The sequence below is a fragment of the Bufo gargarizans genome, chromosome 3 (assembly GCF_014858855.1).
Source record: "Bufo gargarizans isolate SCDJY-AF-19 chromosome 3, ASM1485885v1, whole genome shotgun sequence".
Taxonomy (NCBI): domain Eukaryota; kingdom Metazoa; phylum Chordata; class Amphibia; order Anura; family Bufonidae; genus Bufo; species Bufo gargarizans.
This window is the reverse complement of record NC_058082.1, coordinates 234,147,932-234,173,848: the sequence shown is the minus strand read 5'-3', so window position 1 is coordinate 234,173,848 and position 25,917 is coordinate 234,147,932. Positions and strand designations below refer to the sequence as shown.

Here is a 25,917-nt window from a genome sequence, read left to right as displayed (position 1 = left end):
GTAGTTAAACAGCTTTACTATGATTTCTCGGGATAAAAAAAAAAGATACATTTTACATATACTGGAGGTATCGGCCATAGCATCCAGTAAAAAAAAGTATTTGTGAGGGTGGGTTCGCACTTGCGTTATGCCATTCAGTAATAGGTTCAGTTTATAACGAAATATAATGGAAATCCCAGACAGAATTCAAAACGGAAGCCTTTAACCCCTTAGTGACCACTAATATGCTTTTTTACTGAGGTAAACAAAGGGGGTTTTAGCTAAACAGCTGGCTTCAATCAATTATTATATGTACCCAAAATGGTGTAAGACCGCATACAAGTACATTGGTGAAAAAAACTAAAAAGTTATAGCTCTTGGAATGCGATTTTAAAAAAGTGTGTGTGGTCACAAAGGGGTTAAAAGGCATTCCGTTTTGATCCATTATAATAAAAGTCTATAGGCAAGCATAACGGATCCGTCTGGTTTCCATTATGCAGGACGGAAAACAAAGTCCTGTCGACAGGAAACCAGACGGATCCGTTATGCTTGCCTATAGACTTCTATTATGATGTATCAAAACGGAATGTCTCTAAAGGTTTCTGTTTTACATTCTGTCCGGGAATTCCATTATAAATGAAGCCTATAACGGAATGCTATAACGCAACTGCAAACCCACCCTTAAAGGGGTTCTCCGGGAATCAAGAAAATTAAAATACTTAAATATTACTTCATTATAAATATATTCCCAAATACCTTTCATTAGTTATAATGGCTCGTTTTGTCTGGGGAGCAATCATTAGGAAAAATAAAATGGCCACCATCCTACTAGTACACCCAAAACCTGTCCTAATTACACAGGAGGACAAGTTAAAGAGCTGCACCATCTTCCTCTCTTACTTGTCAGGGATTATGATCCTGAATACAGTTTAATATGATCTTCAGCTGAATCTCTGTAGGAATGATGTGTTGATGAGGAGACATGAATTACGGAGGGGAGGTGAGGGGTGTAGATAATGAGCAGCAGCACTTGTATGTAGTCTCCATTACCATAGTCTGTCCTGTCCATCCTCTCTGTACTTCAGCTGTCTCTTCCTGAACTCCATTCCTACAGAGATTCAGCTGAAGTTCTTATCATCTGTATTCAGGATCATGATCCCTGACAAGTAGAGCAGAGAGGAGGATGAGGCAGCTCTTTAGCTCAGCGTTCTGAAGTAACTTGTCCTCCTGTGTGATTAGGACAGGTTTTGTGTGTACTAATAGGAGGGTGGTCATTTTATTTCTCCTGATGATTGTTACCTAGACAAAACGAACCATTATAGCTAATGAAATGTATTTGGGAATATATTTGTACTAAAGTAATATTTAAGTATTTTAATTTTTTTAATTTCAGGAGAACCCTTTTAAATGTTTATGTGTCCTCCATTATGGAAGCACTCATTAGTATGCAGGAGGCATGGTGGGCGGTGAGTGTAATTCTGCTATTGCTAGCTGTACTCACCGCTCCCTGGCCTTCTTCTGGGTGTGCTGCACTGTGTCCTGAGTGCATATAGTCAGGACGTAGTGAATGTAGGCATACACTATCACCTGATGCTGTGCGACGTCAGGTCACAGTGCAGCACAGGGCTGGCAGAAGATCAGGGAGTGGTGGTGGATCTGCAGTTAATTTATGTCTGATGTGTATTGGCTGTTCTGATTGGGGGGTCTGATAAAGCTTGGGGGCCTGATTGGAGGGTCTTAAACTGAGGTCTGATGAAGATTGAGGGTCTGATTTGGGGATTTGATCTGAGGTATGATAAGATTGGACTAAACTAGCATAGAAGTAGAATTACAAAAATATAAAGAAATCTCCCCATTTAGTCACAACACCTTAGGAGCTCTCTAGATATATCTTAGTAAATAATGGTAAAGCCAGTCAGTGCTGACAGTGACAGATCATCTAGGGACACACTGCATTGGCAAGGAAAATTGTTACAACCAGTTGAATGTATTACAAAATGTCTAGGAGGAATATTAGAGGAATGGCACAATGCAGAATTGTGGGGAAATATGGTTCAGAATTGTCATCTCATGGGGAATGAGAATATTTTAAACAGACGAGCTGACAAACCTCTTTAATAACCCAAGGCTGCCATGTCTATTTTAGAGAAAACCAGAGATACTATAGATGACAATACAAACCGGATTCCAAAAAAGTTGGGACACTATACAAATCGTGAATAAATACTGAATGCAATGATGTGGAGGTGCCAACTTCTAATATTTTATTCAGAATAGAACATAAATCACGAAACAAAAGTTTAAACTGAGAAAATGTACCATTTTAAGGGAAACATATGTTGAATAAGAATTTCATGGTGTCAACAAATCCCCCAAAAAGTTGGGACAAGGCCATTTTCACCACTGTGTGGCATCTCCCCTTCTTCTTACAACATTCAACAGATGTCTGGGGACCGAGGAGACCAGTTTCTCAAGTTTAGAAATAGGAATGCTCTCCCATTCTTGTCTAATACAGGCCTCTAACTGTTCAATCGTCTTGGGCCTTCTTTGTTGCACCTTCCTCTTTTTGATGCGCCAAATGTTCTCTATAGGTGAAAGATCTGGACTGCAGACTGGCCATTTCAGTACCCGGATCCTTCTCCTACGCAGCCATGATGTTGTGATTGATGCAGAATGTGGACTGGCATTATCTTGTTGAAAAATGCAGGGTCTTCCCCGAAAGAGATGACGTCTGGATGGGAGCATATGTTGTTCTAGAACCTGAATATATATTTCTGCATTGATGGTGCCTTTCCAGACATTCAAGCTGCCCATGCCACACGCACGCATGCAACCCCATACTATCAGAGATGCAGGCTTCTGAACTGAGCGTTGATAACAACAACAATTGGGTTGGCCTTGTCCTCTTTGGTCCAGATGACATGGCGTCCCAGATTTCCAAAAAGAACTTCGAATCGTGACTCGTCTGACCACAGAACAGTCTTCCATTTTGCCACACTCCATTTTAAATGATCCCTGGCCCAGTGAAAATGCCTGAGCTTGTGGATCTTGCTTAGAAATGGCTTCTTCTTTGCACTGTAGAGTTTCAGCTGGCAACGGCGGATGGCACGGTGGATTGTGTTCACTGACAATGGTTTCTGGAAGTATTCCTGAGCCCATTCTGTGATTTCCTTTACAGTAGCATTCCTGTTTGTGGTGCAGCGTCGTTTAAGGGGCCAGAGATCACGGGCATCCAGTATGGTTTTACGGCCTTGACCCTTACGCACAGAGATTGTTCCAGATTCTCTGAATCTTCGGATTATGGTATGCACAGTTGATGATGATAGATGCAAAGTCTTTGCAATTTTTCGCTGGGTAACACCTTTCTGATATTGCTCCACTATCTTTCTGCACAACATTGTGGGAATTGGTGATCCTCTACCCATCTTGGCTTCTGAGAGACACTGCCACTCTGAGAAGCTCTTTTTATACCCAATCATGTTGCCAATTGACCTAATTAGTGTTAATTGGTCTTCCAGCTCTTCGTTATGCTCAAATTTACTTTTTCCAGCCTCTTATTGCTACTTGTCCCAACTTTTTGGGGATTTGTTGACACCGTGAAATTTGAATCAACGTATTTTTCCTTTAAAATGATACATTTACTCGGATTAAACGTTTGATCTGTCATCTACGTTCTATTACAAATAAAATATTGACATTTTCCATCTCCACATCATTGCATTCAGTTTTTATTCACGATTTGTATAGTGTCCCAACTTTTTTGGAATCCGGTTTGTAATTATGCTTTCCTTCCCACTTTTTAATTTAGGATCTGTTACTTTTATTCTTCCTAAAAAGTACATAAGACATCTGTTCCACAAACAGCTTAAAACATGCCTATCATTAATGTTTTATATACTCACATTTGCCACTGGTTTATATAAACTTTGCAATATATTTTTTTAAGGGAAAGAGACCTCCTCCTTGTCTTCAGGCAGCCTGTAGTTACATTGTCTCCTCCTGCATGTCCTCAGGTATCAAGGTGGTGGAGGGTGTGCTCTGAGCTGATTGGCTGAGAGCGCACAGCACAGCTCTTCAGATCCAGACCAGGAGGAGTCCAACCACTCAGCACAGTTATTGAAATCATGCAGAGGGAAGGAACAGGCCCAAATTATGCAAGCTATACTTATTACTTCTGGTGGCACTGCTTCTAATATACATCTAGAGCTGCCTAAGAAAGGATTATGATTTTTTACCGAACCTTAAAGAGGTCATATTAGATTTTTGGTATTGATGGCAGAGGCGTATCTATCACGAGGCAAACAAGGCATTTGCCTAGGGCGGCACTTGCCAATGGGGCGGCAAAATGCCTTGTTTGCCTAGTGATAGTAAAATGTTCCAAACTTTTTTTCCCCTTTGTCCGCTGCTTGCCGATCCTTCACTATGCGAGCGGCATCGCCGGCGCCGCATAGTGAAGCAGGGACCCTCCTCCCGAGTCCTCCTGACTTCCTCCCGTCCGTGTTCCGGAATTTTCAACTACTGCGCCGAGCCTTCTTTTTCGCGCATGCGCAGTGGGACGGAATACTTACAACACAAGCGGCAGCCACGCGAAAAGTCTTCATACCTCCCTCCTCACACAAACAGTCAAAGAACAGAGTTGGCCACTTCGCCTGACTCCTGGCCTGCCCTGCGAGGAATGTCCAGGTCCAGTCCAGGCAGAGGAACAGGAGTGAGTAAGACGAGAGTTAAAAAGCAAATAGTGCACTGCGAGAGTGAGACTCCTAAATAAAGGTGGTATGTCAGACTGTCTATGGTGCCCCGGGCCTCTCCTTGAGGCTGCCCCATACAGACTGTATGGGGCAGCCTCAAGGAGAGGCCAGGGCCACCATAGACAGTCTGACATACCACCTTTATTTATGGGGGCAGTCACAAGGAGACACTAAACTGTATGGGGCTGCCACAAGAAAATAGTGCACTCTGCACTGTGTCATAAATAAAGGTGGTATGTCAGACTGTCTATGGTGGCCCTGGCCTCTCCTGGAGGCTGCCCCATACAGACTGTATGGGGCAGCCTCAAGGAGAGGCCAGGGCTACCATAGACAGTCTGACACACATACCACCTTTATTTATGACTCAGTGCAGAGTGCACTATTTGCATGTGGCAGCCCCCATACAGTTTAGTGTCTCCTTGAGGCTGGCCCGGCCCCCTCCCCCCATACAGTATAACGTCTCCTTATGTCTGCCCCCATACAGTATGTATAATGTCTCCTTGTGGCTGCCCCCACCCCCCATACAGTATATCGTCTCCTTGAGGCTGCCCCCATACAGTATACCGTCTCGTTGAGGCTGCCCCATACAGTATACCGTCTAGTTGAGGCTGCCCCATACAGTATACCGTCTCCTTGAGGCTGCCCTCATACAGTATAATGTCTCCTTGTGGCTGTTCCCATACAGTATAACGTCTCCTTGTGGCTGTTCCCATACAGTATAACGTCTCCTTGAGGCTGCCCCCATACAGTATAACGTCTCCTTGAGGCTGCCCCCATACAGTATAACGCCTCCTTGTGGTTTTTTTCTTTTAAACGGGTATTTATCGCGATATATATCGTTATCACGATAAATTTCTTAATATTGTTATGCAAAACAGGAAAGGGTGGAGCCTAAAGAGGAAGGGGTGGCGTTTACAGAGGAAGGGGTTTGGCCGTGACAGGAAGGGGTGGGTCAAATTTATATTAGGGGGGTGCCCGAGTTTAGTCTCGCCTAGGGCAGCACAAAACCAAGATACACCACTGATTGATGGCCTATCCTCAGGATAGTTTATTGCTATCAGAGCGGTGGGGATCCGACTCCCGGCACCGCACCAATCAGCTGTTTGAAGAGACTGCAATCTCTTCCTAGGGAGCACTGTCATGTACATCAGTCAAATGACCTAAGCACAGCTCAGTCCCATTCAAGTGAATGGGCCTGAGCTGCACGAGCAAGTACAACCTCTCGTACAATGTACGGTGCTGTCCTTGGTAAGCTATGAGGAGGCCGTAACGCTCACTGGAGCTTCACAACCTCTTCAAACAGCTGATCGGCTCTGGTCCTTGAAGTTGGGCCTCCACTGATGAAATACTGATGACCTATCCAGAAGATAGGCCATCAATATCAACCTCTTTAAGAATATTCAAAGCCAAAATATTGTTTTGGAAGATAAGCTGGTGTTCATGGAGCTGTCACCCGCTGTCCGTCATCTGTTTCCGAAATATGTTGTTTACACTGAATATGACACAAAATGTATTTTCTTAGCAAAGTAATGAAATAAGCATAACTAAACAACAAGTGCATGCAGCGTCTAACTTGTTCCTATGTTATTAGGCAGGATAAATCAGGCCCTGATAATGATATTAGAGCTTTTGAGAACACTTGCAATTAGCAATGCAGCAATACTCGAGTTGTAAAAATCACCATGACAAGTGTTATCACACAGCTGTTTCTCTCCTTCTCGGTCTGTGTATCCAACTCCCACATAGTGCATTATATAAGCGAGATCAGAAAGTAAGCATGTGGGAGTAGTGCATAAATTAGCAAGAGTACTTGTGCTAATCCAAAAACGCTCAGTGCTTTCTACTGGAAACATTTCAGGGAATAGCAGCAAAATTGTAAGTTAAGAAGCACTACTAGCTACAGCCACTGAAGATAAATCCCCAATACATTGCTGTCACAATTGACACAGATTTATTTTACATTGTGCACCATGGTCCTCATCCTTCTGGTGTGCCAACGATTGGAGACTCTTGCCTTAGATGACTACCACAGTTTATACCTGATGTATATAATTTCGGATAACCTGCTTACAATTTAGTGATTCTGATGCATATAAAATGTCTAGTGTAAAATTTCTTTGGCATGTGAATATTTTTTGGTTGAGCATAGTTTTGGGCACTTTTTATAAATAATAAGCAGCTCAAAAGAAAGCTGTGAGGTTGCTCCAAAGAATCTCACATACATTAGTGCCATATTTCTAAATCCGGTTAGATTGCTAGACAACATAGCTTCATATGTAAGGTGAAACATATGCTCCAGTGTATACGGACTAGAGATGTCTGAATTAATTCTAAAATAATTGAATTCAAACCAAATTTTGTAGAAATTTGATTTAAATTCTAATCCATATTAGTGAGAGAGAGAGAGAGATAGAAAATGAATAAAATATATTTAAAAAGCGAGAGACAAGAGAGAAGAAGTCTTGGGATATTCCACAGTGTCATACACACATGTTTAGACCAATTGGAGCACTCTTGATTTTGGTAGAATCGATTTGGATATTAATTGAGCTGGACAACCGAATCGAATTGAACCTGAATTGAATACTGACTAAACAATGGATTTTCTAAGTGCCTGAGGATGCATTGGATTTTGTCCAAATTCTCAGCTCTAGCAAGTGAAGGCTATTCTAATCGCTGGTCATCAGGAGTGGGGCAAGCTGTGCTGGTGGTTTATGAATGTTACCCACTAACTGCATTTATGTTGTTCCTGCTGAACAGTAACTGGCGGGAGCACCATGGTAGTGATGCAGGAGCAGCAGCAGCAGAAGATTTTCCAGGTGAATAAAATTGCTTTAGTTATTTTAGCATATCCCCTTCTTTCTTTTAAATGTCCTGTCATTTATTAAGACTGGTGTTTTAGATGCCAGTCTTAATAAAGCCCTAAGCTGGTGGTGTATCCACCAGAGTTATGAAGAGGCGCCGGTCTCTTCATAACTTGGCAGGATCCTCCTTCAGTTCTAACATTTAGACCTTTTTCTACATCTGAAACAGGCATACAAAAATTGTAAATGAGACGAGCCTGCCAGTCCGTTCCCTTCCCCACCCATGCCACGCCCACAATTTTAGACCTGGCTTGAGCTGGAAGAAGTCGCAGATTGCGGAGTAACTAACTGTTGCACTATAATCTGCACCTGAAATACATCTAAGTTAAGAGTATTTTAGATTGATAAATGACCGCCTTAATGTCTAAATGTAGATTACAGGGTCATGTCAGACTATGTTTTTACTAGGATGATGATATAGAACAAAAAACACCGGACAGAAAACATCAAGTGATTATGTGGCTCGAGGTATACTAGATGGTCAATGGATATCAATTTTACTGCAGGCCAGTGGACTACAGGCCCCAAAAATTATTCATTTACCGTACAGAAAAGAACAAGTGATTATGTGGCTGGAGGTATATTAGACGGTCAACGGATATCAATTTTACTGCAGGCCAGTGGACTATAGGCCCTAAAAATTATTCATTCATCGGACAGAAAGCATCAAGTGATTATGTGGCTAAAGGTATATTAGACGGTCAACGGATATACATTTTACTGCAGGCCAGTGGACTATAGGCCCTAAAAATGATTCATTCACCGGACAGAAAACATCAAGTGATTGTGGCTGGAGGTATATTAGACGGTCATTGGTAAACAGTTTTACTGCAGGCCAGTGGACTACAGGCCCCAAAAATTATTCATTCACCGTACAGAAAAGAAGAATTGATAATGTGGCTGGAGGTACATTAAGCGGTCAGCGTATAACAATTTTACAGTTGGCCAGTTAGCTTACAGGCCCCAAAAATTATGCATTCACCGTACAGAAAAGAACAAGTGATTATGTGGCTGGAGGTATATTAGACTGTCATTGGATATACATTTTACTGCAAGCTAGTGGAGTACAGGTCCAGTACAAATACATGTCAAATACATATGTTTAAAAGAACTAAAAATATAAAATTGGATTAAAAACATGGCTAACGAAATCCCTCCTCTTGAAAAAAAAAAAATACGGTAATAGGTAAAATTCAATTAAACGTGATCATCACAGGTGTTGAATTCCTCTGAGATCCATGTCTCATTCATTTTTAGAAATGTGAGGTAGTCCACAGTGTCGTGAGCTAGGCGAGTGCGCTTATCGGTCACGATCACCCCTGCTGCGCTGAATGTCCTTTCGGACAGGACACTGGACGAGGGGCAAGCTAAGAGTTCCATGGAAAATTATGCCAGGTCTGGCCACAAGTCAAGCCTGCAAACCCAGTAGTTAAGGGGTTCCTCGCTTCTCAGAGCGTCCACATCAGCCGTTAACCCGATGTAGTCGGACACCTGTCAGCCTAGGCATTCTCTGAGGCTGGATCCGGAGGGTGGCTGTCGATGGGTTTGCTGCAAGAATGATCTCATATTCAAAGTGACCAACACTTCTTCAAACCACCCTCTTCTTGTATGCGTGGTAGGATTGGTACCCGCAACTGTTTCTCTGTAGGTGGAAATTCCTCTGCCAGCGCCCGCAACAGCAGAAATGCTGGAAATGCTGCATTCTGACAGACTTCTGTGATGCTGGTAACATGTCCGCCATTTTGTGTTTGTACTGGGGGTCTAAGTATGTTGCCACCCAGTACTGGTAATTGACCTTCATGCTTTTTATACGGGGGTCCCTCTTCGAACACTGGAGCATGAAGGCCCCCATTTGCACTAAATTGGAAGCGGTGGAGCAGCCTGGCTCCTGCTCATCACCCAGCAGAATGTCTTTCTCGGTCTCCTCCCCCGTCCACGGAGACCACCAGGGATCCCAGAAAAGTTTAAAGCCTGCTTTTCTTGCTCCTCCTCCTCCCCCAGGCACCATCCTCTTCAGACTCCTCTTCAAAATCCTGCTGACTTGTCTCAGATGGAGTAGCCCCCCTGGGAATTCATTCAGCATTGCGACTTCCTCATCTTCCTGCTCCTCGACGGTTTAATCAATGAGAGGACGCAATGCACGCTCCAGAAAGAAGGCGTAATGTGCGATGTCACTGATGGCTCCCTGGCTGCGACTGACCAGTTTGGTGATCTCATCAAATAGCCGCAGAAGTATGCATGCATCGCTCATGAGCAGCCACTGGCGCGGTGAAAAAAAAACAAGCTCCCTAGAACCTGTCCTGCTGCAGAGCAGTGATGGCCAGTTCGCATTGTTTGCCCTTCATCGGGCTGTTCTCGGAACTGCCTTCTCTTGGTGACCGCATTTGTTTTCAGACCGTCTCGCGGCACAGGCACAGGTAAAGGCTTACCTGTGCCTCGCCGGACTTGTGAAAAAAGATGGCAGCCTGCATATGTTCGCGAGCGAACAATGTGAACTGGCCATCACTGCTGCAGAGTTCTTACAGGTAGTCGTTAACCTAACCTGACACCTGACACGTTGAATAGGTTCTGGGGAGCTGGGGGGGCAGCGAAAGAGGTGTCAGCAGTGGAAAAGGCTGAGTCAGCCAAGGAGGAGACGGAGGATGGAGTAGGAGGATGAGAAGAAGGCCTGCATGCAATCCATGGCAGTAACACCAAATCCACACGGGTGCCACGGGTTGCATGTTTGACAGCCGTCAGAAGGTTCACCCAGTGGGCCTTAAAAGTTATATAACTTCCCTGCCCGTGTTTGCTAGACCACGTGTCTGTGGTCAGATGTATCTTGGAACCGACACTGTGTGCCAGAGATACATGCACTTGCCGCTGAACATGGCTATATAGCTCTGGGATGCCCTTCTGGGAGAAATATTTACTTCCGGTGACCTTCCAATGCGGTGTGCTAATGACCACAAATTTTCAAAAGGCCTCCGAGTCCACCAATTTATATGGCAGTAGTTGGCGGGCTAGCAGTTTCGACAAGACGGTGGTCAGGCATTGGGCAAAAGGGTTATCCGGCGTCATCAACTTTTTATGTTCGAACATTTGGGTCACGGAAGCCTGCCTTTTGCCAGATGAACGCGACAACGGCATGGTGGAAGGTGGAGTGGAGGACAAATGGGAGGAGAGAGGAGAAGGAGAAAAGGCAGGACATGGAGCGCCGGGAGTGTGGCCTTGTGGGTTCTGATGGTGTTGCTCCCACTGGGCTCGGTGATGGGAGGTCAGGTGCCTTCTTAAGGCGGTCGTCCCTAGGTGAGTGTTGGGCTTACCGCGACTTATGCGTTGACAGCACAGGCTGCAGATGGCAACACTATTGTCAGCAGCTGACATGTTCAAAAAAGCTCACACTGTGCTGGTGTCCTGGGAGTGCCAGATGGTTCACTCCAGATACATTTACAGTCTGCTTTTTGCCTCCTGTGCACTGCGAGTTCTGCCTGCTTCTCCTCCTTCTCCTACCTATCTGCTGCTCCATCTCTCCCTCTGAACTTCCTTCCTCTTCCTCTCTTGTGGCACCCACGTGACGTCCATCGACACGTCATCATCGTCACCTTCACCACCACTGACATTAGAAATCTCGGAGTAGGCAGCAACAGCGTGGACCACCCTCCTCGGGCTGATCTGGGTACTGTCGTCAGACCGCTAGGTGGCGGACGTTGCTACCTCCTCTTCCTCATCCAATGCCAAGAATGGCTGCGCATCGGTAAGGTCTGGGAATGGATGGGAAAATAATTCCTCTGACTCGAGCGGAGGGGCTATGTTGGTGGTGGTGGTGGTCGTGGTGTCTTTGGGGGGTGCACACAGCAGAGAGTGAGGCGGGTGCTGATACAGAGGTTGAGGAGGGTGCAGAAGTGGAAGGCTGAGTGAGCCACTCAACCAACTCTGGTGCATCCTTTGACGTAATCACACACACCTTATCCAACTTCCCATTTAGGCTCCGGCCTGGTGCACCTGCCTGACCGCTACAACCCCTGTGAAATGGCCTACCTCTTCCTCTGCCTGTTATTTTCTAAATGACCCTGTGACAAAGTCCCTATAGAAGAGCAGTATTTGTGGAAGCAGGTATATAGAACCCATTAATGATTATTTGCTTGAAGCTGGTATATCAAGCCCCTTAATCAGTTTTTTTGGAGGGCAACTGGTATCACACCAGTTGCAATTAGTTGTTCAAATAGCGTTGGTCCCTCTGTATAGCTGCGGTATCTCAGCAGAACCGCACACAAATGCTGCACAATACAAATGCACTATATAGAAATTATATTATAGGTATATCACACCCCTGCTTCAATCAGTTTTTTTGGGGGGCAACTGGTATATCACACCAGTTGCAATTAGTTGTTCCAATAGCATTTGCCCCTTTGTATAACTGCGGTATCGCAGAAGAACCGAATACAAATGCACTATATAGAAAGCACATTATAGGTATATCGACCCCCTGCCTCAATCAGTTTTTTTGGGGGGGGCAACTGGTATATCACACCAGTTGCAATTAGTTGTTCAAATAGCGTTTGTCCCTCTGTATAGCTGCGATATCTCAGCAGAACCACACACAACTGCTGCACAATACAAATGCACTATATGGAAATTATAATATAGGTATATAACACCCCTGCCTCAATCAGTTTTTTGGGGATCAACTGGTATATCACACCAGTTGCAATTAGCTGTTCTAATAGCGTTTGTCCCTCTGTATAGCTGCAGTATCGCTGCAGAGCCGCATACAACTGCTGCACAATACAAATGCACTATAATGTACTTTCTATGTTAGAAAGTATATTATAAGTACATATACACTCATCTAAAGAATTATTAGGAACACCATACTAATACGGTGTTGGACCCCCTTTTGCCTTCAGAACTGCCTTAATTCTACGTGGCATTGATTCAACAAGGTGCTGATAGCATTCTTTAGAAATGTTGGCCCATATTGATAGGATAGCATCTTGCAGTTGATGGAGATTTGAGGGATGCACATCCAGGGCACGAAGCTCCCGTTCCACCACATCCCAAAGATGCTCTATTGGGTTGCGATCTGGTGACTGTGGGGGCCATTTTAGTACAGTGAACTCATTGTCATGTTCAAGAAACCATTTTTCCAGTCTTCAACAGTCCAATTTTGGTGAGCTCGTGCAAATTGTAGCCTCTTTTTCCTATTTGTAGTGGAGATGAGTGGTACCCGGTGGGGTCTTCTGCTGTTGTAGCCCATCCGCCTCAAGGTTGTGCGTGTTGCGGCTTCACAAATGCTTTGCTGCATACCTCGGTGGTTATTTCAGTCAAAGTTGCTCTTCTATCAGCTTGAATCAGTCGGCCCATTCTCCTCTGACCTCCAGCATCAACAAGGCATTTTTGCCCACAGGTCTGCCGCATACTGGATGTTTTTCCCTTTTCACACCATTCTTTGTAAACCCTAGAAATGGTTGTGCGTGAAAATCCCAGTAACTGAGCAGATTGTGAAATACTCAGACCGGCCATCTGGCACCAACAACCATGCCACGCTCAAAATCACCTTTCTTTCCCTTTCTGACATTCAGTTTGGAGTTCAGGAGATTGTCTTGACCAGGACCACAACCCTACATGCATTGAAGCAACTGCCATGTGATTGGTTGACTAGATAATCGCATTAATGAGAAATAGAACAGGTGTTCCTAATAATTCTTTAATGAGTGTATATCACACAAGTTGCAATTGGTTGTTCCAATAGCGTCTGTCCCTCTGTCTAGCTGCAGTATCGCAGCAGAACCGCACACAACTGCTGCACAATACAAATGCACTATAATATACTTTCTATGTTAGAATGTATATTATAAATATATCACACCCGTCAGTATGTCACACCCATCGATAGCACACCTATACCAGTCCTTAAAAGGACTTTTGTGGCCCTATTAGCTAGCATTTGGTGTCCCTAACAGTCTGTCCCTGCTCCACACAGCAACCTCCCCCTGCACTGGCAAAAGACTGAATGTAAAATGGTGGCCAGATCGGGTTTATTTATAGGGTAGGGGGTACGTCCATGTGCTGAAACATCTCAATTGGCTGTCCTGTCCCACCTGATGAATGTGTTATGGGTCAAAGTTCGGCGCAATGCAAAAGAATATGGCACCGGCGGACATCACTATATGTTTGTATGCTTGGTGAATCGCGAACGAGCAAAGTTCACAGCGAAATGACCGCCGTGCGGACTGCAAGGCCATCTCTAATGCCCATTTCTATGCTGTTTATTAATCCTCATATCAACTGTAAATTAGTAACACTGTGAAAGGAATAAAATAAGCTATTCAACTACCCAAACAATTTTCTAATTAAATACGACTATATTACTACATTCTTACACTAATTACGGCACTAAATTACTTAGCACAGGCAGTAGTTTACAAATACAGGTCATATAAAAATGAACACCATGCAAAAATATATTTCCATGGAGCAGTAATCTCCAACCCGTGGCTCTCCAGCTGTTGCGAAACTACAAGCTCCAGCAGTCATGATTTGCTGTGAGTTGTAGTTTCCCAAAAGCCAGAGAGTCATAGGTAAGGAGACCATCGGCGTAGAGCGTGCTGTAACATACGATCCTTTTATGTTTGCTATTTTATAGTACGTCAGCAGATGGCTCTCTTGAGTTTTCTCTGAAATATTACCGTCTCTTCTGGGGCTGTAAACATTTTGTTACACATGTACAACTGCAGATTTCCCCATTTTTCTCTTCTTATTAAAAATATTAGAAATGTATCTAGAAATTAAGGATCATGTGGCTTTACAGTGTTTTAGGTTGAAACCTGAATTTATGTATCTGCTTTCATGTCAAGATGTATACACTAATAGGATATTATGGCGTGTTTGACATATATTGAGACAGAATATACAATAATGCAGGGCTTCTCAACTCATAAAAATGCCAAAACTACCATACATAGCCTCCTACATAAGAGCTGTCCTTGGTGCTGAAAGATATTACACTGCAGAAGTCCAAATACACAGTGGACTATTGATGCACATCAAAGAAATCAGCATAAAGATTCATATTCTCCATATTTGTTAAATGCATGAGGTTTTTCCAGTTGTTTTGGAATATATGAGCTACTTCTGAATTTTAGGGAACATGTAGGGCTAGACTGCCAATCCCTGGACTCAGTGGTCATTTGTAGGTAGAGTCACTTGATCAGCTATCATCATCTCATGTTACTAGTCATTAATTGCCACTAAATATGACATTGTTGGGGATAGATCTGTTCTAGACATTGATATTTTAAGATGGGAGTACCAACAGGTGGACTAGTGCTTCATACCTGTATACTGTAATACTGCAGCCTACTGAAACCATGGATATATTCATCCTCCTTTAGTGAAGGCAAGGGTTACTTAGTATCTTTGTACATCTTGAGATCCTTATCATCAGTATTAAAGGAGCTTACCCATAAACATCATTAATACCCTATCCACAGGATAGGTGACAAATGTATGATCTCTGGGGGTCTGACCGCTTGGACATCCACTAATTTTGAGAATGGGGGTCGTTGAGTCACCAGTGGTAATAGAGTGGTGGTGCACTTGGGTGACCACTGCTCCATTCACTTTTATGGGAGTACATCCTGTGAGCTATATCGTGTGAATAGGTGATAAATTGGAAAAACGCTTTAGAACAAGGATGGAAATAAGAACTCATTCAGTGGAGTTTTAGACAGGATGATACCTCAAATTTGTAATCTGCAGCTTTCTACCAGTTTTATATAGACTCAGGCTCAGACTAGTCAGGGAAGCAGGTGAATCCCCGGTGGGCCCCTTCCCTCTGCACAAGTGGCACGTGGCACATTACACTGACTGTACTACATGAGCAGCGTACAGCACCACGGCCAGCCAATGTTCATATAAAAATTGGGTAGATTATGTAGGAAACTACCCTGTTTATTAATATAGATGCAGGTTAATACAAGGCACTTACTAATATAATGTGATTGTCCATATTGTCTCATTTGTTGGCTTGATTCATTTTTCCATCACATTATACACTGCTCAGTTCCAGAGGTTATGGCCACCCTGCAATCTAGTAACAGTGGCCGTGCTTGCACACTATAGAAAAAAAGTGCCAGCCTCTCTGGTGGCCAGAGCCATGGGAGGGCACATAGGCATGCATGCAGAGTTTAGAGTAGACACGTCTGGAAACCTCCTCCCCTCGTGAGTGGTCTGGGGATTGGGAAGATATGAATTCTTGACTTTGACATGCTGTGCTGAGTATGAGTTTGGATAAAATTAAAGATAAAAGTTTGCGATTGTCTCTGGAGAAATGTTGGAGTTGGAAGCCTCTGCGTGGGAGAGATTTGAGGCCGCAAGACGTTCGCGCCAAAGGTGTTTTTTTTTTTTTTCTTCACAGCACTACCTCTACTCTTTTCAGCTTCACGTCTCTATCACACTGTTGTTTAGAATGTGTAAGCATCTAAGTCAAAAGCTTTTCATCTCTAACCTTCTTCTTTTCTTTTCTGCAGCCGTTCTGCATTATTCACACATTTACCACAGTGGAACATGCAAATAGGGCAAGGCATTGAGGAAGTCAGGCACCTGAAATTGCACACAGATTGATGAGAAGTTCTTAGGCTGAAACTATTGGTGTGGGTCATTTTTCACGATTGTGGAATGGCATGAAAACCCCTCTCTCCTCCTGCGTCTGACCGCGTAAGACAAAGGTGTCTGGAGATGACACTCCTGTGGATTTGATCTGCTAAACTTGCTGCCTCTGCTCCTGCTGCTGCTGTCAGATGCTTCACATCTTGTCATCTTCCATTCACAGCGGCGATCTCTTGTCTCTCATTATATATTAGTTTATTGCTTGTGGGATCGTCGCGTTGTGAATTCCTAATGGTGCGCCGCCGCTGTCTTCTGAATCCTGCTTGTCTCCAGGTGCTTTCTTTTGCATAAATTTTCCATCGATTTCTACTGTCACTATAGAGAGTCAGTATTGTCTGTGCACCAGGAGAGAGGCTTACACAACTTTACAGTGGTGCGGTGACAGGATTTTACTATCTGGACACTTGTTTGTGAAATGAAAGGGTGGCAGGAAGAGAGGAGGCAGTTTGGCTTCTGGTGGAATTATCTCTAGTCTTTCTCTGCAAGCAGAAAAAGCAATCCAGCCAGAAGATTGCCGTTAAGCATGCTTAATTTCTGGTGAGAAACACATTATAATCAAGAACACCAACTGAGCAAGAAGCTTGGATCTGTTAGAAACTAGCAATTTCTCAAGAAAATTGCACAAAGCTGTGCTGTGTGTGTGTTTTTTTTTTTAAAGAAAGGGGTGGAGAGAAGAGGAGGGGGATGATTTGATTAGAGAACGTGCAGGAAAGAAGATTGCCTCCTGATGCTGCTTCAAATGCAGTGCTCTTTGGTGCCTGAAATCGTGGAGGATCAAGAGGCATGGAGTTTCGGAGATGCGTGTTTCAAGGCTACTGAACTGGATGCTTCAGCTTTTGTTTACCTGCTGCCTGTGACCATGCCAATGCCAGAGAAAAGCCAGCCTCCCCAATCCATTCCTCCTCCTACTCCTTCCTCCTCTCTTAACCCATCTTCTTCATCCAGATTTTTCAGCTCACTTGCTAAAGAGAAGCAGGCATTGTCTGGTGTGTGGGTGGCACCGAGGAGCCAAGCTTAGCCCCCCTCAGTGAGCTTTGCCCTGCCACCAAGCATAGATGCCAGTTTCTTCACTGGAAGAGGTGAGAGAAAGCAGCTAAAGAAGTTCTTTTTGAAACATACCAGCACTTTAGCTGTGTATCTTTCTTTTACTTATATGTATATATAAATTTATATATACTCACATATACTGTCTGTGTACTTCATATGTATACTGCTCCGGTTAAAGGAGACATCTATAGGCTGTCATATTCCATTTTCTTCTCTTCCACATCACCACTGGTTCTCTAAAGTGATCCGGCACGGGGAAAAGGGGGATGCTTCACCTTCTCCTGAGGGGCTGAGCCCCTTTGCTTATTTCTCTGTGTTTTCCATAGACTATTTTTTTTTCTGGGCCCTTTTTCAAGCTTGGTGGGGTGTCCCACCACAACTTTCTGCCAGCCCCTCCCTCGCTGTGGTTCCTAGCCCGGTAAGGGTGCAAGGGAGGTGGCATGGCAGCAGCTATTGCAAGTGGACTGATCCGTCAAAAGCGTCAGGCAAGGGAGCAGCACTTGGACCGTCCTTCGGCCAGCAAGAGGCGCAGTAGCCCAAGCAAAAACAGAGGCCTATGTAATGGCAACCTGGTGGATATCTTCTCCAAAGTGCGAATCTTTGGCCTCAGGAAACGAAGGCTCAGACGGCAAGGTCGGTTGGTCTGTGTCTGTGGGCTGTATTTCTCATTACCTCTTCGTCTTCCCCCCATGTCTCTGTGCCCAGTGCCAGTATGTGTGCATTTGTTCCTTCTTTCTGATCCTTAGTATCCGTTTTTTTGTGTAGTTTTGTTCTTTCATGTCCTTTTGAGCAAACTTGCATATATTCATTCTTGGTCAATCTGTGGAAAGTGTCATGTCCTGCACAATATCCTTCTGCTCTTCAGTGGAACAGTTTCACGCAGGGCCCTCTAGCAACAGGGTTAATGTCATTGCTATTAATGTGTCATGCGTGATAGTAAAGTTCCATAAATGATGTAGGCTGAAAGGGAAAATTATTCAATGGCTCAGTAACTCCTCAAGGAAATGGATATTAGCATTTTTAGTGCACACAATGTAAAAGAAAAAAGAAAAAATCTGGAGTCTCTTTTCTTATCTTGGTTTTTAGGAACTAGGTGTCTCTTCTAGTTGGTAGCTTGTAGCTTGTGAAATATTTTTTTTCTATGGATAACCTGCAGAAGGGACTAGTAATGCATTTCTATAGACATCAAGGCGTGACTGTCATCATTTAATGACAAAATGTTAAGAAAGTAGCCTGATGATGAGCTTGAACGACATAGGCAGTACGTGCTAATATGCGTAAATCTCACTTCTTATATAAAAAGAAAATGAACACTATTCTGCTATATCTATGCAGCTCCGTCATACCCCATCACTATACACATCTAGATGGTGAGGATGATGCAAACCACGTTTTTCCCCTTAGTCCTATGTCTTACATTTATGACCAGAAAATACTATTCCTAGTGATGAAGTCAAGCAGAGCCCTAGTTAAATAATTACTTCACCTTTAATAATCCACTCAACAGTTTGCAAATTGTGTATTCGTTTGGTATTGCACACCGCGGGATGTACTGCACAGAAATCCTATTGACTGCTGGCGATTTCCCTTCCATGCTAGGCATTGTAACCCTGTAATTTCTTAGCATGCCAGTATTAACTCACAGCTTGTAAGGCACTAGCACATCCTATAAGGCAGGCATACTAATGGCATGACCGGGCACCAGGCGGTGAACATGAGGTTGTTTTCAGTTTTAAATCTGCCATTGCTTTGTGTGCCTGCACCAAATTTATAGTTTGGTGCACCTTCCTAATAATCTAATATAGTGAGTGAGTGTAATGTAGGTGTAAAAGTAGACCAGGAGATTGCTTGGCGTGGGTTGCGGCTTTTTTGTGACTTTTGCAAAAGTGCCACATAGTAAATGATCCATAATCCAGGTCTAATCTCACTTTTAGCTCTTAAACATAGACCACTGTGAAAAGTGGCGAGGATCGTGTAATGTCGCAAAAATGTTACAGTTGCCATGGAAATGTCCCAGTTGCCATGACGCAAGTACTACTTTTCAGTTTGGAGTAGTTTATGCAGAGATGCAATACTTCATATTCCGTATTACATACTACAACAGAAACCGTAATATATTCCATTTGACCTAAGCATACACCTGTTAATGTTCAGGTATTGAAGTCGAGAGGACACACTGTGTGAATATCATAGCACCTTTGCCTGGTCTTCTGCTCCAGCATACAGTATTTTTTTTTAACCTATTTTTAAAGAATGCATAAACCTGGACGGAGATTTGCTTAGTGCTTTTTTCATAGCTACTATCCCCCACGTAGATCCTGTGTCCATAGGGATCAGAGCAGAACAAAGTGTGAGAAATGATGGTGTGAAGGTAGGGCAGGTAGGACGGAGTCTACTCATGTGTGCTCACAACAGTTTAGAGGCGAAGAAGCTGCACATCTCAAGGTGAGGCTTGGGTCTTATCACTCATTCCCACAAAGCCGCACGCGAGCAGCTCGGCAAAGTGTTTGCATAAATGAAAATTAGCTATCTATATCTGCACGAGCAGCAGAGGCAGAGAATACCAAGGCAGCTCCTTGTCCTGTTTGCGTTTAAGATTCTCTCTGGCTAATAAGCGTAAACAATGCGCCAGGCTCTTTATTGACTCTGTGTTCATTTGACAGTCCCGTGTAAATATTCATATCTGCAGTATACAATATGACAATAGCTCTTCTGCATCAACAGTCCTAGGAAACTTGCTAAAAATGTGTAAATTCATTATGAACTATTACACCATAGAGGACAAGACCATGAATAAGTAAGAAATAAAAAAAAAAAATATATATATATATATATATATATATACATTTCATAATGCTCAAGAGCACTTATCTCTCTTCCCATACTAAAGAACTGGAGCGCTGTATGCGACATTCATCTTACAGAATGCAATGTGTCCCAATCTGCAGAATCTAGTGAGTTCTGCACAACAATGTGCTTATTTAACAGCAGACTAATAGGTATTATCAATTGTTAACAGCCATTCAACGGAAAAGCCATTAATAATCAATTATGGCGTTTGTACTGTGGGGAAATGGCCCTTCAGAATGTATTCAATGTGATATTTCCAGCTCGGTGCAGTAGGAGCTCCGCACTCTAATAGACCTTGTCACTGCTCCATAGACTCTCAATAGTAGCTTATAACAGATTTTAGAAACAAGGGTACAGTTTTGCCATTCTTGTCAATTCTTACATTGGAAAATCCAAGCGGGTATATCAAATATACGGCAATAGGTCATGATAACCCTTGTCTGGTTATTATTGCAATCATAGGGAAGAGTAGAACATATATCTTGGTATCCGTAAATCTCAGTAATCTAAAAACCTCATCAGAATTTTGATATTGGTTTTCGTATGATATAACTGAACTGTGATGATAGGGATGATGTAGCCAACTATCACTCTAAGGCAGGGCTGGCCAACCTGCGGCTCTCCAGCTGTTGCAAAACTACAACTCCCAGCATGCCCAGACAGCCTACAGCTATCAGTCTACAGCAGGGCATGGTGAGAATTGTAGTTTTACAGCAGCTGGAGAGCCGCAGGTTGGCCATCCCTGCTCTAAGGATACAATACCTTATACCTGTACCTAGGACTATGTGTTTTTTTTTCATCACAGATGAGTAGTCAGAGTTGTAGTTTTTCTATAGAACATTGATGGTTGGGAATGAAAGTGTCAACTGGTAGAACTTGCTTGGGCTTATTGTAGAATAGCTCATTGCAGTACACTATGGAGGAGATTTATCAAAACTAGTGTAAATGAAAACTAGCTTAGTTTCCCATGGCAACCAATCAGATTCCACTTTTCGTTTTCTGAAGGGGCTGTAAAAGGTGGGATCTGATTGGCTGCTATGGGCAATTTTGATAAATTCCTCCTATGTGCTGGATGGCATTGCTATACAGTGTTTCTATGCATATAATGTGTGTATCCGCTGGAAGGTCACATTGTTGCTCTGTATTCTTTGTTGTGATTGACACCTTCCTTCCACAAACCATTAAAATTAGGCTACATCTTACTTGCCCTCCATATGGGATCAAGGACACTTGCTGACAGGCACAATTGGGAAAAAAAAAGAAAAAATGTATTAGGGACATTTGTTTATAATGATATATCTTTCTCTCACTTTTGTTGGTAATGGTGGAAAAACATTTTCTGTAGCCATTAATAGTTTTATTGTAACTTGCAGTAATGCATTACTTCTAAATGGTGGCGCTGTTGCTTTTAGTGTTTCTTAGACATACAGTTTGGCAGACAGCAGCCATAATTCTCCACTTGCAGGAACATACAGCATTCAAGGAAATATATATATATATATATATATATATATATAAACTGTGACAAAGCAACAGTACATTTCTAAATTCTCATTTGCACTGTTTAGTGACGCTACTTTTAATTTTAGTGATTTAGCATTTTCTAAACTTGCTTCATACATGATGTATTTAAAGAAGTTTTGACACAATTAAATGTTAATTAATATTTAATTAAGCGTGAAAAACTAGATAATTTTACAATTTATATTCTGCTCCGGGTCTGAGATATTAACTTTACATCATAGCAGTGTGCATGTCCACCTACTTAGGTGGACACACAGTCTCAGCTCCATCCGTCAACAAACCATATCTCCTGGTAGAAGTTGTGACAGTTACAGGGAGGGAGATCCAGCGGAAAGGACAACCCCCTAAGAAAGGACATGCCCACTTAACCACCAGCCTAAAAACAATCCGACAGACCAACTGGAGCAATAAATGCTGAGGTCTCTGGATCCATGTGCAATAAAGGGCTGGTTCAAGCTTTGCAAGATGGAGATCATAATGTAATCTGTTATGTCTGATTTTCATTTTTTTACATTGTGGCATAGCCCCTTTAAGTTTCTTACATTTTATCATGCCAAATAAACTTGTGTTTTTCATACACAACTGGACATTCTCGTGAATATAAAAGATCTGAAAGATTTTAGAGACCTCCAAGTTACCAAGGCAGCTATACAGTTTTTGGTTGAATATTATAATTTAGTGCAAGCACTTATTCAATAACTAAGTGCATTCATGAATGATGTTACTCTTTAAACATTTAGTCTGAATCAAAGTAAGGATACACCCCATGCATAGGGAGTATGGGATTCCTCTAGGATGGTGGCTTTTGTCTAAGATGAGATGAGCCCTGTCTTGTATTACATGGTCCATTTAAATGACATCTATTACTTCATTTCTTCAGTAGCCACTGATTTCCAGGGCAAAAAATTGTTGTCTTTTGAATAAAACCCCCTTTAATACACACAAGGACTTCTAACTTTGGGGATCTAGATGAATACAATTATTTTCAATGGCAAAACCCCTAAAATCCAATATACATATGTACTTTTTCGCAAATAGTGAAAATGTGCTTTCACGTCATGTAAGATAATGTTTTTATTTTGTATGACTACACTGTGGTCAACTATATAAAATAATTTAGAACTGTGTGCATTATTCCTGGCAAAGTGGATATTGGGTAGTACTTAGTAGCCACCATGTGAGACAGTAATCCTTTTTGTAGTGTTCTTTGAAATAGGTAGCCATACACATTAAAGTTGATCAAAATGAATGTTTGACGGGTGAAATTTTACAATGAATTATTTTTTTTAGACAACCAATCACAGACAATTATCTTTCTTTGAAGGAACATTCCCAGAAAGACCGTTTGTCCATTTCCCAGTTTCATTGAATATGTATGGGTAGTTTGAACAACTATAAATGCCAATATGGACTGAGATGTGTATGTTAGAATCTGCGTAACAACCATTTACCAGATGATTGTTCAACTGTTGTTCAACCATCACCCAACTTCTATCTAATGTGCATGGCTACGTCTACAGAGTGGTATGGAGTGGCAGTTCTGCTCTTTACAAACTTTTCCTCACCATGATCCCATGCTCATGCTGGTGTGGGGGATAGGGGACTGAATTGCTTGTTCTAGTATTTCTTGGGGATCCCAATGGATAGGTGATAAATGATGTCTGCCTGAATACTGAAAGATCTACGGTATACTGACTAGGTTAGTACTAGGAAGCTCAAGTGTTGCTTCTGTACAGACTGAGGAGTAATGAATTCTAAATGGCAGTATTTGAAAGTACAGCTTAAAGAGGTAGAATGCATTGGTCACTGTAAATCATTGATTAGGGGAGAAAGGTGATAAATAAAGGTCAATACTGGAATCACACATGAAGTTTTTGAGCCAAAGTCATGAGTGGATTTAAGCAGAATCCTTTAGCAGTTTTATGGTGTCCTAAGGGCATAAACTAGTTACAGACTCCCTTAGCAAAATTCTGGGTCACTTATTTGAATTGACCTAGACATTTTACTAAAATCTTTACTAAACACCAGAGCAGTTCAAACGCACAGCGTGGGCTGGTGAGTCCTTGCGTTCATGAGGTCCTGCCTCCTGCACCCTTTTTCCACCTGCCACTGATTACTATAGGAAAAAAATATATGTAAATCAGCACCAGGTGACGGGGGAATCTTCACGAATATGAGGACTCACTGGCACATGTTTATTGTACAACTCAAGTGCCAGCATTTTGCTAAGTGGATCTGTAACGGGTTTATGCTGCCTTTAGTTAAGGCACCAAAAAACTGGAAACTAATTTATTTTCAAAGGAATGGGATATATTAAAGAAAGACTTCTATTTATTCTTCCTCCTGTATCCACTTCTGGCTTTGGCTAAAAAAAACTGCATCAAACGTTTCACCAAAACTACACACGATTCCAGCCTTAAAGGGGTTGTCTCACTGTAGCAAATGGCATTTGTATACAAAGTTAATACAAGCCACTTACTGATGAATTGTTATTATCCATATTGCTTCCTTTACTGGCTGTACTCATTCTTCCATCACATTATGCACTGCTCGTTTTCCTGGTTACGACCACACTGCAATCCAGCAGCGGTGGCCGTGCTTGCACACTATAGGAAAAAGTGTTTGCCCTTCTAGCGGGGATCGCACATAGGCACACATTCGCAGCCAACCCCATCCCAGCCACCTTGTTTCTGCGCTGCAACGATGGCCGTAACTAGAGATGAGTGAAGTTCTTAAAAATTTGATTTGGCTGCTTCGCTTTATTTTGCAAAAAAAATTCTCTTGGTGGCGAATGATTTTATCATGAAGCACATTTCTTTGTAAGTAGCAGGTGAAATGATGGGGAATGGCGATTGCGCCACCCCCGTCATTGAACCCCTCAGATGCCGCATTCATCACTGATTGCGGCATCTGACATGAATATTAAGGTAATTTAGGTGTTAATCAGTTAAAAAAAATTACATTATACCTACCTTTTCCATTTGAGTGCGAAGAGGCTGCTGCAAAATTGATTTGCTATCATGAAGCATGAGGAAATTTAGCTTTGCGGCAAACTGAATTTTCCTTGAAATTCGTATCGAAGTCCATTTCGGATACTTTGATTCGCTCAACACTAGCCGTAACCCTTGGAGCAGTGCATAATGCGATGGAGAAATGAATGAAGCCAGCAATGGAAGCAACATTGATAATTCCAATACATTAGTAAGTGCCTTGTAATAAGTTTCTCTTCATGATAAAGGCCATTTGCTGACATAAGACAACCCCTTTAAGGAATATAGCGTTTGTTAAAGGCCATAACCTTACTGTTATTTATATTCCTTCGTGGCTGTATCGTTTTTATATTCTGAATGGGTCGTTTTTAAGTCTAACACATATTTATTTGTGGCGGGGTTGTTTCTGTGCTGGTTATAATAAGCTGTATATTTCCAAAGTCACTTTTCCAATAAACATTTATCAGTACAGTAAGTGACTTTACAAAACTCCATTTCCCAGTTGCTGTAATACTGATCAAAACGTGGTTTGTCCAATGAATTCAGATTTTTAGGTTGTTTGGAGCTCATTAGTTTGGGAAGAAAACTAGTATTACATTTAACCTGAATGTAGCACAAATCTGTTCATAGGCAATCACAGATTTATTGTAGGTGACTTGTATCTGCATTATGTAACAACAGTCTCTCTGGAGATGTAGATTTCATGTATGTGTGAGTGATGTGCCGTTTATAGGCAAGATATGAGGCAGCAGCAGATGACAGAAGTAATACATCCATCTCATTTTCACATTTTGATGATTTATATCTAGACGGCACCTCACTAGGCTTTTTATACTCTGCTCTTACAACTCTGGGCACCATTATACATTTCTCTTGGGATACCTGGAGTGAAGGTCATTGCCACGCAGTTAGAGGAGGAGTACTTGTTCCTCCTTTCATTTATTAATACAAGTCGTTTTCATAAACTTGTCATGGCCAATCTGCCTGACACATCACAATTCACCCATTTGGATGTGAATAATGGTCCTTATATACTGTACACATAGGTTGATTTATGAGTGCGACTCGTTGGAGGTCATTTACTAAAGGCTGGAGTTTCACACACCCGTCTTGGTAAAAACCCTGCTGGTAGAATATCTATCGCGCACATCTCTTAATAAATGTGTTGCTTTTTCTGATGTTCGTATCCCACAACTGAAATCTGGTATAATGTGCTCCTACTAAATATGTCCGTCTGCGGAGCTCTTACCCGCAGCCAACCTC

The 25,917-nt window shown here is 42.5% G+C and overlaps 1 protein-coding gene across 3 annotated transcripts in view; it reads left to right on the top strand.

Moving 5' to 3' along the window:
• FGF14 (fibroblast growth factor 14) overlaps window positions 1-25,917 on the top strand; it is a 610,672-nt gene that overhangs the window by 337,448 nt on the left and 247,307 nt on the right. The window contains exon 1 of one of the 3 annotated variants that reach the window (XM_044287813.1): window positions 17,272-17,322. The exons of 1 other annotated variant lie outside the window; for it this stretch is intronic. Coding sequence is in view for 1 of the 2 variants with exons in the window: in XM_044287812.1 (XP_044143747.1) it covers window positions 17,731-17,923 (193 nt within the window). In the remaining variant the exon portion in view is untranslated. Of the gene's footprint in view, window positions 1-17,271; window positions 17,924-25,917 lie in introns of those variants that run through there. One more of the 3 variants, XM_044287812.1, reaches the window with a different exon arrangement.